This window comes from Hakea prostrata, chromosome 1 (assembly GCF_041222555.1).
Source record: "Hakea prostrata isolate BN-2017 chromosome 1, UWA_Hpros_2, whole genome shotgun sequence".
NCBI lineage: Eukaryota > Viridiplantae > Streptophyta > Magnoliopsida > Proteales > Proteaceae > Hakea > Hakea prostrata.
The window spans coordinates 8,000,686-8,018,828 of NC_142600.1; the positions used below are offsets into that span (position 1 = coordinate 8,000,686).

Sequence of the window (18,143 nt, forward strand, 5' to 3'; positions counted from 1 at the left end):
GGAACTTGAGTGTTTTGTGAAGAAGGCCCATAACATATTTCGGTATAAGAAGGCCCATAATATTGGGCTGGACTTTAGAAGGAAAGAATAATATATTACAACAACTTGAGCCCATTGGTCATGGGCTTTACTCTGGTTTAGGGCTCGATCCACTATACCTTCTTTCTTCTTCTTTGGGCAGTCTTGAATGTTCTACATTAAATGCGCAACATCTGCTACGAACGGTAGAGATTGAAATCTCAGTGCGCATAAAGTTAAACCCCTTCTCTGGGGGTAGACGATCCATTATGTCAATTTGTGACGGTGAATACTTAGAAAGCGTTACATCTTCCTTGTAGAATGGCACCTAGAATACCAATTTATATACATTTTCCACTTCTATGTAATGGTCCACCCTTCTCAGTATCTCTAGATTATGGGACAAGTTGGGAAAAACTTAAAAGTAATTGTAAACAGAAACCATGGGGCAGAAGATAAAGGTGAGAGACTAGAGAGATAAGGAGAGAAGATTGAAAAGAACCAAATACATAGACAGTCCAGTGACTGAGTCCAATCCATTGAAATCACCTGATTACAAAACAAACTAGTGGTTTCGATTAGACCCAAACCCACCTAACATTAGAAAATGGTAGGAGGAGAGAGTGACAGAGAGGCCGTGAGAGAGTTGGTCACCTCTGAAAGCGAAGGAATCGTGATTCTTTTGGGCAGTTTCAGTGCTGTTCTTTGAAAAATGGGGTTAGGAAAAAGAAGGAATCGGATTCGATAAGATTGGGGAGTGACAAGTAAAGTATATATCTTTGTGTCCCATTCATCTAGAGAGACCCCAAAAACTAGTCTTGTATCTACAGGTTCATGGGTCCGACCCAGCATCTATTCCCTTGAGAATCTACTGAAGTTTCTCAACACCTGTTCCTTTCCTCCTCTGTCTAATCTGTTTTTCTTCTTTTCAATCTTTTGATTCGTTCCTCTTTCACATAACACTTTCTCACTAGAATTATATCAAAATCAGCCCACTGGATCATCATTCCACTAGCCCAATTTCAGCCGGTCTGGCCGGAAAATTAAAATAAGAAATCAAGTTTCAGGCCACCCCTGATCACTGAACAGTCAGAAGTTGTCTAACCGAGACCCAGTATCAAATATCTGGCAGGGTAGAGAAAGATCCGAGAAGGAAAAGGATCACATGAAGGATAAGGGCTCTTAATTTAATTTAAGGTTGCACTCTGGTTTTTGTGGTTTTATTTGGATTACTTAATCTTACATGTCTTGCATGTTACTGAGTCATAGAAACTGAAACTGAACCCACCACTGAATACATGACCGTTGCTTTGTCCTGTATTATATTAAATTCCAGACCTTCAATTATGTCTGTGAAATATAGTCAGGAGCTGTAAATTTGCAGGCCATGCCATCGTTAGTGTATCAGATGATTAGAGAGAGACACATAGAGAGAGAGAGAGAGAGAGAGAGAGGGGGGGGGGGGGGGGGGTGTGGGGCAAGCATCTGTTGTCCCTTAAAGAACCGGGCGGCATCTTCACCATGGTCCAAAATAATAGCTGAAATTAAACCATGACAAGCACAAGACACCAATATTTAATGAGTGCAGTAAAACGTTTTCCTTATTAGGCTAAGGTTCCAATTGAGTTTCTAGCTTACTAAAATTGAATATTAGAAAAGAAAAAAGAAATGAAATATGCTTGGAGCCTTGGAGGATTATATATTAATTTTTTCACCTACGGTCTGTCTTGATGGGCCATGGCTCTTTAATAAACCAGAGAGTGAGAGAGAGACAGAAGATCCATGTGAAGACTGAAGAGCGACAGTGATAAATGGGAAGTGAAAGGGTCACTTGTAGGATTAAGAACTAAATGTGTGTAATGCCATTTTAATTCCAAGGGTTTGGAGTGTTTGAATTGAGGATTTGAAACTCAGAGAACTTGTGTTGATTCACAAATTCATTGCATACCAATTCTGATCCAATATCAAGTTGGAATCATTCTCAAAGAACCTTGAAGGCTTGGATTGGATTGATTGTCCGCGCACTCTGGAGCTCTACTTCTGAATGACGAAATTCAAACTCTTAGACCTCATACGATGAAGAATTACTTTTTAACTCTCTAGTTTTGTCTGAACTACTTTTTAATTCTTTGGGACTTGGGACCCAGGCCAGCTCCAGCCATCTCTTCTTGCTGGTTTCCTCTATATTCACTCTCTCCCTTCCGGCCCAAGTTTAATTTAAAAGCGGATTCTGCTACTTCGCATGGAAGTTCTCTCTCTCTCTCTCTCTCTCTCTCTCTCACAGTCTCTCTGTCTCTGCAGTCTGCAGTCAATATTGTAGAGAATTCATGATGCTCAAAAGTTAAAACCAGAAGCATCGTTTGTATGATCGGAGCTTTTACCAGAGATGAAAATCGACTTCTCCTGTGCATCTCCAGCCTCAACGGCCATATGTGTGAGCACGGAGAAAAGCTCTGTGGTTCTACAAGGTGGCCGGACTATCGATCGCCACAATTACATTCTTAGAGACGCAAGAAGAGGCACACGGGGTCTTCTTAATCCATCTTCTTCCACCTCTCACTCTCATACTCTTTTTCAATCTAAACCACCCACCACAAACTCCAAAGCTAATTACCCTGAAAAACAGAACCAGAAGAAAACTGATAAGAAACGCGCTGCTAAAGCTACTGACCTTATCAGCCCACCTGGTTCCTCAAGATATCTCCTGGGCGAAACCTCTTTCTTCGACTACCATTCAGATTTTGACTCAATCCCAGCATGGGTTCCTGCTAAACCTTCGAGGCCCCTGTCACTAAGCCCTGATGATTCTCCTGCTTTGAGAGCTTCTTCTTCTTTCTCTTCCTCGAATACTTCTTCTCTAGCCATAAAACCTTCATCTTCCTCTACTAAGCTTTCAACTCCAGCCTTAAAATCTTCTTCTTTCTCTGTTACGTCTTCATCTCCTGTCTTTGAACCTTCTTCTTCTTCTTCTTCTTCAATTCCCTCACTGCCATCTACCGACCCGAAACCACCGTCGTCGTCTTCTACTACTTCAAGTCAAACCCGTGACCAGGTCCGTATATACCCTGTTCGCTCCTTACTTGGATTTCCCTTTTGCAATCATTATATATTTAGTAATTGATAACTTGGTGAGGTGTTGCAGGTTGTGGTCTTGAGGGTGTCATTACACTGCAAGGGCTGTGCAGGGAAAGTGAGGAAACATCTCTCTAAAATGGAAGGTAGATTTGATCAAAACCATACAAAATTACGAATTTTAATGGGTAAGCACTATGTAGCTAGCCAGTAGTGTTCATGTTTGTGATACTCTATTGTCTGGCCATCACAGGAGTAACGTCTTTTAACATCGACTTTGCTGCGAAGAAGGTGACTGTGATCGGAGATGTGACGCCACTGGATGTTCTAGCTAGAATCTCAAAGGTTAAGAACGCACAATTCTGGCCGTTCCCGGCTCCGGCTCCGGCTCCGGCAGCGGCAGCTACTCCGTCGTAATTTTAGTGTCGTATCATGCTTTTATCTGTGTTGTAAAACTTTGGAAAGACAAAAAAGATGCATTGTTTTCTTGTGATCTTCCACGCTTATCACCAAATCATGTTTTGGATGAATCAATGGCATCTTTTGGATATCGATAATTTTTGTCGCTGCTCGATCTGCACACAAAAAAGAATTTGTCTCTGTTAATTTGTGGGAAAAATCCAATAGTTTAAAGCTGATGCCACGGATTTGCTGACGACATTTTACCATGCTTCTTATCTTCCGGTGAAGTCGCCTCGTAAAAAATGAAAATATATTTGCTACGCTTTGTTTCTCTCCCGTCAGACCGTCACCAATTAATCACTCCCTGGAATATATTTCTTTATTTAGCGACAGTCCTGGCAATCAGTCATGGAAATTTTAAAAAACTAACCCGTGTATCTTACATCGATACAGTGCTTAAAATTGATTTTCTTATCATCATTGGAAGTTTAAAAAAAACTAACGAGTGGTTCTTGGAACTCCTGAAGCCGTATGAACCAGGTCCGACCGGGCCATGCTTATTCGTCCGGCTCTCTAAGTCAGAGATTTGTTGATTATTGCAGACTACGACACTTACCAGAACGACCACATAGAGGATTTCTCGACCATCAGTTGTCGATAGAGTCTGTAACCAGATATGAGACATTTCTTATTAAGCTATTGGTGTGTCATCGCATTAAATTCAACATTTAATGTACTATGCCTATGCATTAAATGAGCTGCCCTTATCAGGATGTATGCCAAGATCCTAAAATCCCTCTAAGTATTGATTCTCGCAGACTTGTTTAGAGATTTTGACAAGAAATGTCACTTCCAGTGTCAGCTTTGGTAGAGACTCGTACAAACTTTGTTGAATGTGCCTGAAGAAACCACCCGTCTAGCTCCCTCACGTAGCTTCTTTGGGAATCAGATCGGGCTGTCCCATGACCAGCGATAGTCGTCTCCATCACCATCTCTATCTATTAAAACGGTCACTTATACTTTTGTTTGGTAAAACTAATTAACTCTTGCTTCTACCCAAGAGCTTTACCTCTTCAGACATTTCTTCTTTTCGGATCTTTGGTTTAATTTTTCCCTTCTTTGATTTGAAGGCTTATCCCTGATCAAATGTCGGTGTGGTGTAATTGCAAGTATGAACTTCTTTTAGGGAAACTAACGAATTTCTAAAATATATACGTTTGTTGCCACGCACATGAGAAGGAGACACATCGAATTTATACTGAGAACCCCACCATATTCCCAAGCTAAGTGATCAGGTCGTGGGGTGGGGTTCCATGCAACCTTGTGTTCATCATCACCTCAATTCAAGGAACAATACCAGCTTTACAGTAAACCCATCCATCCCTTATTTAAAACAATTAATAATAATATCTTCTCTTCTCTGTTTCAATCTGAGCCTAGAGACATCACAGTACCAAATTATATCCTCTCTCTCTCTCAGAAGCCTGCTTTGAACAGATTCGAAGACCAGGATGATACATAACTTCCACTGTGTTCGAGTTTTACACAAAAAAAAGTTCATAATTTTGGAAAAATGAAGGAAATTCGTAACAGAATCATACAGATTTCTGCATGCATTTCACACACACACACACAACAGAACACTGTAACCTGACATTGAAAACAAACTTGCTTAAATCCTAAACACGCATTAATTAATAGGTGACGTAAACCGTAAACTGAAGCAGAGTCTCAACTCCATCGGTAGAATTCTGATCAGAAGAAGGAAGGGTTTTGATGTTAGCATATCCCCTGGCATTCACATATTTTCCAGTGCCACCCATGATAGCGAGTTGGGACTCGGCGACGGCGGTTCGATGCACCCCTAAGAAACTCAAGCTATCGGCGTAGCCACCACTCTCAAACATGACGGTGAACGCCATAGTCTGACTGTTACCATCCACAGAGCTTACTACATAAAACCCTTGTGCCTTCCCTACCGTACCTGAACCCAACTGCTCTCCCTCGGTAACCTCATCATCGATCACCGTCATTGTTCCAAACGTCAGGTCCTGAAGCGTGTTTCCGGCAGGCATCTTCCCATTGTTGGACACCGGAAAGGTGGATCCACTGCCACCGTTGATCAAGTTGTTGCCCCCGTTGTTCTGAAACACAGTGTTTGTGTTTCCGCCTAAGCCGGTTAGGAATGGAAGGTTGTTATTGTTGACGATTCCATTGTTAGCGTTATTGGAAGGAACGCCGTTGTTAACGGGAAGAACTGCACCGTTAGGCCTTGCGAAAGGAAGCTGACCGTTGACGGCTGGGTTGGTGACGATTCCGGTGACTGCTCGAGCTGAGGGGTTTGTCCCACCTACGATGTCATGCATGAAGAAAGACAGGGGTTGGTTTGGACCTGAACCGGATACAGTTGAACCGGTTGGACCAGCAGCGACCCCGGCTGGCCATGGCGAGACAGCGGCACCAGGTGCGCCTGGCGCTCCAGGCGCACCAGGTGCAGCAGCGGTAGCACTCACTTGGGGGGAAGAAGGTTGGACCGGTTGGGCTGGACCAGACACCGAGGTCGCAGGCGTGATTGCCGGCTCGGGTGGCAATACCTGGTCTAGAATGCGAGAGCAGGTTGTAGTGGTACCTGAGAGGGCAAGGGCAAGGAAAAATAGGTGGGCTATGGCCATGTTTGATGTGGAAATGGATTTGTGCAACTCCATGATGAGATCAAGATTGAGTTTTCTTCTTTGTAAATGGGTTCTGTCTATCAGAAAACTTTGATGGATGATTTGGAGACTGGGAATGTTTATTTATATATATGGCGACTGGAAGAAGAAAGCGAAACGAAAATCGAATTAAGCAAGATTAATGGAGTTGGTGCTTCTGTTTCTTCCCCTCCTTGGTGTGTTCGGTTGGAACCTAAACCTTATTATCAACCACTATGAACTATGAAGTCGTTAGTGACATCAAATGTCTTATTATTTAATCATACTGTTTTAAATTCAATAAAAGATATATTTTTTTCTGAAATATCGATACAAGTTGAACATGCAAGGTTTACAAATGAAATTTGATCTATTTCCTACACCAAAAAAACATGAGGTTTAGTAATTTACCTCGTCAAGGCCAAGATCTCACAGTACCTCTCCGGACTCTACCGTTGCTTTCTCTTACTCCCTTCTAGCCAAAGCTTATGCAGCCGAACAGAGCAGCTCTTTTAGGAGCTCAGTGGTATCTCTATCTGAACCACAAGACTTCTCAACCAAAGTTTCCCAAGCATTTGAATTGAAGCTCATCTTCCTCTTCTCCATCTCCTCCAAAACAAAAGAAGCTTCACTCAAACTCCCACCCTCACAGAGTCCAATGACCAAACAACAAAATGTCTCTAACCGCGGGCAGTGCTCATCAGCGAACATCGCATTCAAAACCTTCAAAACTCTATCAAATTCCCCAACCTTGCAGAACCCATCAGCCATCATCCTATACGTCGCCGAGTTAGGCTCGCAACCTTCAATCTGCATTTCAACCATGGTTTTGTAAGCCTCTGCCGTTCTTCCTTCCTTACATAAGTAATTCACCAAGATATTGTACGTTACCACATCTGGCTTAAACCTCCTCTTCTTCATCTCATTGAGTAAGCCTTTTGCTTCCTCAATCTTGCCTCTCTTTCCAAGGTCAGTCATCAGAACTCCAAAATTTACAAGGCGAGGTTTGCAGCCACGGTATTCCATATCAAACATCAACTTTCTTGCGTCGTCATATTTCCCAACAGAGCACAAACCCTCCATTACCAAACCGTAGGTTACAGCATTTGGGTGTTTCCCTTTCCGGGACATGTCGCCAAGCAAACTCGTGGCTTTCTCCATATCACCCGTCTTACATAGAAACCCAATTAGGCTATTGTAAGTCACCACAGTAGGTTGGACTTCCCTCTCGAGCATATCTTCAAACAGTTGGCACGCTTGTTCCCACTCGCCTTTCTCAAGGTGTGATTTGATGATAATGTTGAAGGAAACAGAATTCTGCTTATAACCCATCTTGGACGAGCGGTTGAAGATCTCTTTTGCCTCAGCGATCCGACCGTTCTCGACCAAGACATTGAGGAGAAAATTGAAGGACTGTAATGTACGAGTGCAATTGAAAGAGGGGATTCGATGAAAGAGCTCGATGGCCCTCTGGGATAAATTAGATTTGCCATAATGTTGGATTAGAGCGATGAAAAGGGTCTCTTGGCACCGTATATTGTTATCTCGTATATAATCGAGGAGAGCCTCAACTGCTTGGAAATGGCGAGAACGAGCAAGTTTGTAGATAAGAGCAGAATAAGAGGGGTAGTCGTGTTTGAATCCATTTTGTTGATATTCATGGAACATTGTTAGCGCATCTTGTGGGTCTTCGACTTCCTTAAGATGGGTAACGAAAGGAATAGGCCTGCGAGATTTTGTGGCGGCTTTACGAGCCGATCCATGGCGGCTTTCATTTCCAGGTCTTTTTGGACGATGACTGCGGTATGAGAGTGATCCGAAGGAACGGTGAAGTATGCTTGTTCGTGTCTGGTCGACAGTTCTGCTTCTCAATGAGATCATGGAGGAAAGTAATGATAGACAGTGCAAGAAGGTAAGGTACAGGAAGCGAAAATCGAAAAGATCCACAGGTCTCTCTCAAATCAGAATCATAATTCATTTCATTTCAAAAAATAGATTTTGCGTCTAGAATTCATTTGGAACTGAACCCTTCACGTATTTTTCTGCGGTGGATTAAAGATACGTAGGGATCAAATCCAATTGGATAGTGACAATATCACATTCGTATTTGTTGCAGCGTTGAACCTTGTGTTTTCATGCAAATGTGTGTCTGTACTTGTCTTTCTTTAATGAATGAAGTACTGTTTTGGTCACTTTCCGCTCCTTGGTTCGGTGTGAACCTTGTGTTTTCATGCAATTATGTGTCTGTACTTTTCTTTCTTTAATGAATGAAGTACTGTTTACCAAAAAAAAAAAAAAAAAGACAATATCATACTCGTATCCAATAATTTTTCGAATGGTGTGAACAAGAACTTGCTAATTTAGGGGGTTTGCATCTTAAAAGATACAATTATGATTCGCTGATTTCATGGTTATCATCCCCAAGTATTTTGTGTTCGTGACATGGATCTATAATCCCTCATCTCAAATCATTCAGAAGCCATAATAAAAAAGACATGTTAAGATAATGCAAGAGAGTTCAAAGATTGATACCGGAATCATCACTTCTATTTCCTTTGAACATGTGAAAGATTGAGACCATTATTTTATTATCCCCATCTACATTCATGTATCTCATTTCAATACATGTACGTATTGATATCAACCAACCTATTTAGAAAAAGAGAAAGAAGAAGAACCACCAATTGTGGCTATCCTTTACATGCTAACAACTCTTCTATCAGCTCAGCAACTAACAATTTCTCAATTTGCCTACCCACCGCATCAATATCATCCCCCAGTTCCAACCACACCATGTCCGTTCCCAAAACCCTCTGTGCTGCATCATTGCTTCCTTCTTGTTCCTGGTTTACCAACAACTTCCAAAGCTCATCCACAAGAGACTCTTCACACGGGGTAGTTAGTCTTCTCAATGCTGGCTTCACCCAGGGATGAGGGTCCAAACATGGCCGGAGAATCTCCATTAATCCATGGTTTATTCTATCAAATAACAGCTTCCTTTCTGACCTTGGCCATGTCAAATGTTCACTACACTTTTTCTCAAGCCTCTCAAATACCAAGGGATCCACAGGGCATTCCGGTGAGTAACAAGCTGCCAAAATCATTTCACGATCCATAAAATCAAACCCCGATTCGACAAACAAATCAACAACATAGAAGTAGTCTCGATATTTTCCCTTGCTCAATATGCCCAGATGTTCACCCTCCTCTTTTAAATGACCAATAGGTTCTTCCTCGATATGTTCATCACATGACACCTCTTCTAAATGACCACCAGCTTCTTCCCCATTATCCTCATCACTTAACACATACATTTCTATTCCATCTGCATGTGGATCTGAGCTCTCCAACTTGAGAAGCTGAAGCTGCATTCGAAGTCCTATAGCAAAGAAGGTGCAGAGTTAAAAGATGAGGACAATGTGAATTATAACACGTACATACAAAGGATCCGTGTCAGTTTTGTCTATACCATTTAGATCGGCACTAACCCTCTCGAAGCACTCTGAACCAGATAAATTATCTTCCTCAAATGGAGGCTCCAGGACTGAAACTGGACTAGGCTGATCAACCCCTTTTGAACTAACTGGAGAGTCTGGCTCAGGTAACGAACGCTTTGGAGACCGTGGTCCTTCCTCATTGGATTCGTCTGGTGCTTCCTGAAATATTATGCCATTCCAGAGGGGGGGGGGCAGAATCAGAGCAACATCATGCAACTGAATTAAACAATGGGGGAACTAAGTGAATCGTGGCAGTGAATCTTAGAAAAAGTTTTAAGAAAGCCAAAAAGCATCTGAAACAACATGGCTAGTTAGCATACTTTACGCAACCTACAGCACAAGTAAATCACAAGAAATCTGATTCGTAAGCCTACAGGATAAAAGGATAAGGAACAGTTCGAGCTTCAAAATCACATGGACTGTCGGGAGCCAAATGCTGTAGATCCAAAATCATTCCACACACTCTTTATTTGAGAGGTTATTTAAATGTATCACTCATAAATTGTCTTTTCTACGCACCAGGCTTGCAGTTTGTGTTGCCACTTGGGTCTTGAAAAGAAACCAATATGGAGTTCAAAAGAAAATTAAAATTAAAAGGAGAAAATAGAATAAACTAAAACCATCCAAACAGTAATGAGAAGGTGTGTGAAAACAGATGTTAAGAGATATTTCGGTTAAGCACAAATATACGTAGGTATTTGAGAATGAGTGGGGTTGAGATGGGAGAATTTTTTCCCTCCAACTCGATGCGCGGTTTTCTAGCCCACCAAGATCGAGTTTCGTCAACCATGCTGATTGAAGGGTCCCAATGGTCCTATTTGGACCATTGGACCATTGGGAATTTGAGCTAGAAACAAAAGAAAAAATCATTGAGATGGACAAATTTGGATAATGACAGCTCTGACAAATATGTAGGATCTGTGATGAATAGGATATACCAGTTGGAAACTCTGTACAAGTCTAGTGAATTTTGGACAGAATAAGTGGAGAGGTTGTGTAGCAACCAGGCACATACCGGCTTGTTTAGACTTGGGAAAATAAAAGCACCATCATAGCTCCCAAGGATTTGGGAAAAATTGAAATTCCAAAAGTAACAGACAAGCCAATCATTAAGCCTATCATGGAACCAGTTGAAATAAATGGCTTGCCTTATGTTAAATGGGTGGATATGCAAATAAGGGGATTGATTGTTGTGGAGAATAATTCTTATCCAAAGCTGCACCCTTGGCTAGTGCTAGCAATGAATATTGCTTCAGAGTATTACCCAAAGGATGATCTTGAATGTACTATGGTTAATGTAATTGTGGTTGCAAAGGATATTACCTATCAGAAAAATTCAAACATTTGATTTTGACAAAGAATTATAAAACTATAGACACAACTACTTCACACACACAAAAAAGAAGCAATTATTATCCTTATAGAGCTTTTAGCTATGAGGTTGAATTTATGAGCTTTAACCTATAAATAGGTTGTTTATCTGTAGGCTGCCTAAGTGGCAGGCCTCGACGCAATGGTTGGCGCCTCTAAGCAAAAGTTGCTGGGTAGGGCTGTGTCGAAAAATTGTACTCCCCCAAACTTTGCTTGTTCAGAAGCCTCGGGCACAAGGTTTGCCCTTTTTAGCTGTGTTTTCTCTGCTGTTTCAGAATCCATCACCTTTCTTGTGTCCTTTACCTTTGTTTTGGTTTTTTTTTTTTTTTTTGGAGGGGCGGGGTGTTGGGGGGCACAGTAGCTTTTAATATTCGGCAACCAACATAATGGTTTTTCAATTTAATTAAGATAAAATCTACATTCAGGAGCTCTTAGTGGATAATGTTTCAATCATTACATCATCATGTCATTTTTGTATTTAGTTTATCCTTAAATACTCAACTATCAGCAGTTGTAATTTCTTATTCCCTCTACCCCACCCCCCCACCGCACCAAAGAAAATAAAAGAAAAAGCCCTCCCTTTGATCAGATAGATCTAAGGGATTACCATGGCTCTAGATAACTTTGGCATATACCTTTGTACTAAAGCAAACAAAGCCTCTGCTGTATATTTTCATTCTTCATAAAACACTTCTCATTAACAAAAAAAAATGTTATAGACGGAGCTCAACTGATGTTATAAATTATTGTGTACATAGGGACACCAAATCTATTTCTCATTTTATAATATATATTATGTCTAGTAGTTACCAAAAAAAAACACAAATGATACTGAAGACTGTCTTACTGTGGCTGAAAAGGGGTTGTCAAAATGGATGAGTGGTGAAAACAAAAACGACAAAATAAGAAACAAAAAAATTACTGCAAATTTAGGAATAGCTCAAATACATGATTAGCTGCAAGAAAGTCATTTAATGTTGCATAAAAATGTGCAACAGAGGGCCTTTGAATGCTCCACTATGAAGGTGATTTCATTCAGATTGCAGAAGCTAAAGGAGTTAACAGTAGGTCTAAACTGACCATAGCAGAAATGGGGCGAAAGACAAGCATAGCTTAGGACTGGAAAACAGGCATGACATTGAAAATTATTATAAAAAGGAAAAAGAAATAATAATAATAATAATAATAATAATCTAGTGAGAGAACTATCCTAGAACTTAGGAACCTAAAGGAAGGGGTAAAAGAAATCTAGAGGAAATTACCAGATTATCTGATCACATCCAAAAAAATATTGTCAAATATAAAATTTGAATGGTTGCAATAGTCGTTCTGAAATTATCACTCATTTACAAAGTCAAGCAGTCGAGTTCAAATCATTTAATGATGTAATTCTAGAAAAGGGCACTTCTACTTGCAACGTGTGTGTCCATGTGTAGGAGAATTTAAGTCTACTCAAGATTGCGTAGAGAGTTAGCGACATCAGAAAACTCCAGTCTGTGGCCATAAGTAGAATGAACATAGAAAGTGATAAGGTGCAATATGTATTTGTTATAAAAAAAAAAATTAAAATAAATAAAAAGAGGATACTCAGGCATAAAATTGAAGTTGTGACAAGTAATCCATCTAACGAGTTTAAGGAGGAAAGTCAAAGAGAGAACCCTAACCTTTAGAATCGATTCATCAGCATCATGAACAGAGGAGGCTTCAACGTTCTCTAATGTGATACAGGCTCCTGATTCAGGCAGTTCCTCTTCAGGAGTTTCAATGAGCCTGTTGATGTTCAGCATCTCAGGGAGTAGCACTTCCTCAACAATTGACCTCTTATCAGCCACATCACAAGACAGTTCAGGAATAGTAGGTTTCTGCTTAGGTTTATCTCTTTGTTCATCCAGCCCTAGATGAGTTTCTTTCTCAGCATGATCATTCTCCCAATTCGTTCTAGAAGAAGACTGAGATATTTCATTATTGGAGCCTAGGTCCCTGAAGACTGAATCTTCTACGTCGTTGGAATTTCTAGTTACTAAATTATGAGGTCCCTGGTTGATAGCCTTTGACATCAAACATCCATCATTCCTGACAGCTCCATGACCAATGCCAGATTTTGGACTTTCAAATGAAGTAAATGAAGCTGGAACTGACTTGGACCTTCGCAGATGTTTAGGGTAGCCATCTTTCCAACCATCTCTACTGCTAATACCAATAGGGCTAGCCCATCTTGCAATTCTGTCATTCCTTGCCAACCCATCACCTGATCCCAACATCTTTGTCTGGGTTTCCCGATCAGGCATAGCAAGCATTTCACCAAGAGTGCTCCCTTTACCTACCAACCCCACTTCTTGATACCGACGAGTCCTCTTCCATCTTTCTGAGAGTCGCTTCTTTGCCTCCTTGCTTACAGATGACTCGGTTGAACACGATGACGATGGACTGTACCTGTTCTTCCATTCAAGGATGCATTCAGAAGTTGGTGGCACGGCATCAGATTCATTTGCAGAATCAACCTCTGACATGCTACATGAACTCTCATCCCCAGCATAACCTCTAAAATGAGAGCTGCATGCCCTTACAGAACCATTGCTTACTCCTTGTCTCATTTGTCTAGTGATCTCCTTAGCAATTTCTCTTGAAACTTTGGACCTATGCATCACACTGTTTGATGAATTTTTCCCATCCGACGCCTCAGCACGTAACTGACTATTCTCAGAACTTCGAGATTCACCATGTGTCCCACATCCTGCTTGAAAGCCTCTAGAAGTACTTGGTGAGGCAGATCTTGATACATTATGTGCCTTTCCAGGGTTGGGTTTCAAGACAACAATCCGCGTAGGAAGAACACAGTTCTCATTCTTCTCTTCAAACCAAGATTTGATGTTCTTAGGGGTATTGTTCGCATTATCTCTACCACAACCATGGCCAAAGTCTTTTTGAATTGAGTACATAGTTTCACACTTTTCAGTTGTTTGCTTGGCTTTCCAGCATACATCACGATGTTCATGCCTTGAAGGATTCGATGATTTTAAGACTGTTATGTGACCAAATTCATGAGGTGGATCAGCATGGAGACCACGTAAATGTTTTGCGAATAAAGAATCTGGTTCTTGAAGAAATTTCAGTAGTAGATCCTTGTTGGAGTCTAACACCTCTAGCGCATCATGGAATTCCTTTGATTCTTGAAGCCTTTCATCAGTAGATAGACGTTTTGCATCCATAAACTTCTGCCTAATGAATGCCATCCTTGAATCACTGGGTCTAGAGTTTCCTATTGCTTTCTGACATGATGGCTTACTTTGCTTCTCGGCCTTTGATGATTCCCTAACTTCAAATACATCCTTGAATTCTTGAAGCTCCTTACCACGCTTCTTTCTTGAGAAACGGACCTCATCTGATGCTCTCTTCTTCTCTTGAAAGGCTATGGAGGCAGATTTCTGGAGGTAGTTTTTCGAGAATGCATTTTGTTGTTCACTGAGAGGTTGCTGAGGTGGCAGTACATCAAGGCCCATCAATCTTGCAATAACACTTGGAGGACGTCGCTTGGATTCCATATCTTTTGACAATTCTTCAGCTAACAATTTCTTCATTGGAGCCCCACAGGCTTGTTTTGAAGAACTTCTCAAATCAAAGTTAGACTAAAACAAACACAAAATGCACTTGTGTCAGGTGGAGAAGATTTTCAATAATTGCAACAGAGGGAACGGAGAAGAGGGTGGAGGCAGGGGAGGAAGAGGTTGAAAGAAGCACATGCCATTTAGATCTCAACAAGACTGACATATGATTTTCATCAAGTAAAATAAAACTATTATAATAAGAAATTACTGCAAAGAGTACTGAAGGCTTACCAAATCTTCATTTGCAGAATCACTGCTACAAGAACCAGAATCAGACGCTTCGTTCAAGGAGATCACTGATTTCTTGCTCTGCGAGTCTCCTGGAAATAACACAGCATTATTTTGATGAGAATTCCAGAAAAAATAATGCACAATACAGATCAATAGAAATAGCATACTAATTTTTTGTAAAATACAAAACCATGGCACATCAATAAACAGTGAGACAAGTATCTATACCAAAAGATGAAGTGAACATTTGAGATAGCAACTAGCTGCAATAAACTGGGTTACCAGTTGATTTCATTCGGAACCACGTCGACAAAGAAGAAGAAAAAAGAGACGCGAAATGATACTTCCGACATCAAGTGGTATTCATAGAAAATTGCAGGCCGAAATCAAGTGTCAATCGAACCATACAAATAAACAACAGAAAGGTATAAAAGCAGAATGTGAATCAAAGCGACGGAGAATGCTAAATAGAAAACCTCACACCATAGCGAGCGACCCAAAAGTAGAAAAGCGTCGGGATAAAATAAAATTCTAAAGATAGCCCACATCACTGTTATGATAAGTCATTATGAGCTCCAAACTCGTCCACTGAATAGCGACCAAATCATGCTGATAGCACCATAGTAGAAAATCCACTTCATATACCATTCAAAACAAAAACAAAAAAAACAAAACCTAGTTTTCTCGCAACAGAATAATACCAACAGTATCAACAAGTACGGAGTGGGAAAATGGGAAATTAAACCTTACACTAACGCCACAGCTGCATACATGGGAAAGGGAATGAAGAAAAAAGCCCGAGAAGCCATGGCAACTGTTGTCTGACCTTCAGATGATAGGTTTCTGATCCCTATTGTACGTTCGTGTGAAGGTCTTCCCCGACCATGCCACTTCTGAAATCTCTCCATATCCAAGCAAAATAAGACAAAATTACGATCTCAGGTCAACAACATAAATCTTGATTCCCGGAAGACTAAAACAAGATGTGTCATATTGGAAGAAAAATCCCAGAAAATCATACTCCGAAACCTCCGCTGGCCTATCTTTTCTTTAATAGAACTCCCCTGTAAAATGTTTCTACCGATCTTAGAAACGCACGGATCAAAAAAGCAAATCGTGTTGGCGTATCAAAGGAAAGAACTAACAATGTGCGCGAGAAAGAGGAGAGAGAAAGCTCCTGAAATGGCAAGAAAAAGGAAGAACATCAGTTGAAGCTCCGGTTCCAAACTATAACGAAACGGTAGACATTAATGTCTCCCCTGACGATCGCTACCCAGATCTTTCCGCTTTCAAACCACTTCTTTACCTCACCATCTCAGCTATTAACAAGTGGATGTTAACCTGCTAAACAGGAATGGAGAGAGAAAGGAGCACGACTGAGGACTAAGGGTACCCAGTTTTTGAACTTTCAAACGCCGATTTCCTGACACCATATGGCCCTTGCGCGGGCAATTGGGCAAATGCCCTAATCCACGCGTCGTATATCTACTTGACCACGTATTTAAGTATTTACTTAATTTCTCAAATTTTATTGACTATTTTATTCCTTTTGTCAAATAAAATAATAGGCCATCACCGTATCGTCTCCGTGAAGGTAGCTCACTAGCTCCGTTACATTGGATTTCTTTTCGCGTGTCACACACATTTGAAAAGGACAGTATCCAAAATCAATGTCCAATAGTGTTTAATGGCGTGGGCGTGGGCGTGGGCCTGGGCTAACAGCACCCGGCCCATCATGCGTGAAGTATACGTTAGTGTGGGACCCGTTAGATAGTTCCCGTTTAACAACATCAAAACATTAAAATCAGCTCTGATGCTTTTCTTTCCCCATCACACCATTTAAAGCTTATCACAAGGTTTTAACTTTATTATTAACCTTCCACTTAATTAATACCAAATTTGACATAATCACACATTCTAACGCACCCTTAATTAATACAAAATCTGATACACAAAGCAAGGTGAAATGGTGGGGTCTTCTGTAGACCAACCGTGGGTCCCAGGGAATAAGGGAGGTGTCAAAGTTCAACCAGAATAGGCCAAGTTGATCAACACTGACCGGTTCAGATCGGATTGAGCCGAACCAACTCATTTCAATATCTAATTTCAACTGGGATTTACTGAAAATAACGCTAAAGAAACTCCTCGAAAAGTCCAGATCTTCTACACGCATGAAGACCAAAAAAAAAACAAAAAAAACTGATTCAAACCATACGAAATGAATATTGTCACGTCACATGCCAATACATATATGAAGTCAAGCTGAAGGTCACCTCACACCCCCAAAATGAAATGAAAAATCCTACCTTCCCACACCTGCCAGATGTTTCATGTTGTTCTCATCAGCTTCTCTTTTGGTGTGAGGAGTGAGGACAACACAACTTATTAGTGATACCAATTTCGGTATCTGATGATTTATCTTGCTTATCTTATTCAAGGAAAACGCCTTTCATACATAATAATCTATATACAATATTGGTTCTCAAACATAACAAGACCCATGGAGCGGCCCAGATAAAGAACCACAAGAAGAAGAAGGGCCCACGAAGGCTGCACCTAATTACAATAGAGTAACTACCACGATTTTTCTAAGAATATATGAGAGGGGTATAAGGGTCAAACTAGTGACCATCCGTAACCTTATGCTAGATGCCTAAGTCAAAATTATGCTTTAATTAAAACAATAGGCTCAGCTAGTTAATATGATTTATTTTCTTTCTTTCCTGGTGTCTCTTTCAGTCTCTCTCATTTCCAAAGGAAAAGTCCTATATGCCCTCTCTTGTCTCCCCCTCTCTCTCTTTCTCATGTGATTGCCATTTGCTAATTTATTATTTGTAACCAACAATCTGCCTATGGCCTTTCCCCAATATCAGGATAGTATGAAATCGAATTTTGCAATCAACCAATAACATTGAAGATCCAACTGGAAAATTACATCTCAACACACAAGATTAATATGACTAAGATGTCTTAAATTTTCAGCAAGTGACTTTTTTTTTAACGTTATTTATTGTCAATCTGATAAGATCCAATATTCATGATTTATAAATAGGGTCTCCTAATCTCTTAAACAAGGAAGGATGTTTTTACCAAAAAAAAAAAACAAGGAAGGATGTGCTAAATCATTTTTCTCTTTTTCATATTTAACACCCATAACGAAACTAAAATTTACCAAAAAAAAAAAAAAATGAAACTAAAAACATGTATTTTGTAATTTATTACAATCACTGTTAAAATTTACATGACATATTTAAAGG

At 40.4% G+C, this 18,143-nt stretch overlaps 4 protein-coding genes across 8 annotated transcripts; 1 reads left to right on the plus strand and 3 right to left on the minus strand.

Moving 5' to 3' along the window:
• The first annotated feature begins 1,817 nt into the window (after positions 1-1,817).
• LOC149027150 (protein SODIUM POTASSIUM ROOT DEFECTIVE 1-like) lies at positions 1,818-3,790 on the plus strand. Its single transcript, XM_089159742.1, has 3 exons — positions 1,818-3,070; positions 3,161-3,236; positions 3,344-3,790. Exons 1-3 carry the CDS (start codon positions 2,405-2,407, stop codon positions 3,505-3,507), a joined length of 906 nt encoding a protein of 301 aa, XP_089015868.1. The 5' UTR covers positions 1,818-2,404; the 3' UTR covers positions 3,508-3,790.
• A 1,104-nt stretch (positions 3,791-4,894) lies between these two features.
• Positions 4,895-6,277, minus strand: LOC149027151 (dirigent protein 25-like). The gene has a single exon (XM_089159731.1). The coding sequence runs from the start codon at positions 6,195-6,197 to the stop codon at positions 5,187-5,189; it is 1,011 nt and encodes a 336-aa protein (XP_089015857.1). The 5' UTR covers positions 6,198-6,277; the 3' UTR covers positions 4,895-5,186.
• Positions 6,278-6,443: 166 nt separating this feature from the next.
• On the minus strand, positions 6,444-8,251 carry LOC149027152 (Tetratricopeptide repeat (TPR)-like superfamily protein). The gene has a single exon (XM_089159719.1). The coding sequence runs from the start codon at positions 8,061-8,063 to the stop codon at positions 6,669-6,671; it is 1,395 nt and encodes a 464-aa protein (XP_089015845.1). The 5' UTR covers positions 8,064-8,251; the 3' UTR covers positions 6,444-6,668.
• Positions 8,252-8,537: 286 nt separating this feature from the next.
• On the minus strand, positions 8,538-16,294 carry LOC149027153 (uncharacterized). 5 transcript variants are annotated; one of them, XM_089159754.1, is made up of 5 exons: positions 15,713-16,294; positions 14,887-14,975; positions 12,715-14,676; positions 9,652-9,838; positions 8,538-9,561 (listed from the first exon to the last, which is right to left on the minus strand). In XM_089159754.1, the coding sequence occupies exons 1-5, from the start codon at positions 15,792-15,794 to the stop codon at positions 8,873-8,875; spliced, it is 3,009 nt and encodes a 1,002-aa protein (XP_089015880.1). In that variant the 5' UTR covers positions 15,795-16,294; the 3' UTR covers positions 8,538-8,872. The 5 variants fall into 5 exon arrangements, with proteins under 5 accessions (XP_089015880.1, XP_089015888.1, XP_089015909.1 ...); XM_089159762.1 differs by lacking the exon at positions 15,713-16,294 and adding an exon at positions 15,169-15,623; XM_089159783.1 differs by having other exon boundaries at positions 8,539-9,561; positions 15,658-16,294.
• Positions 16,295-18,143: the final 1,849 nt, after the last annotated feature.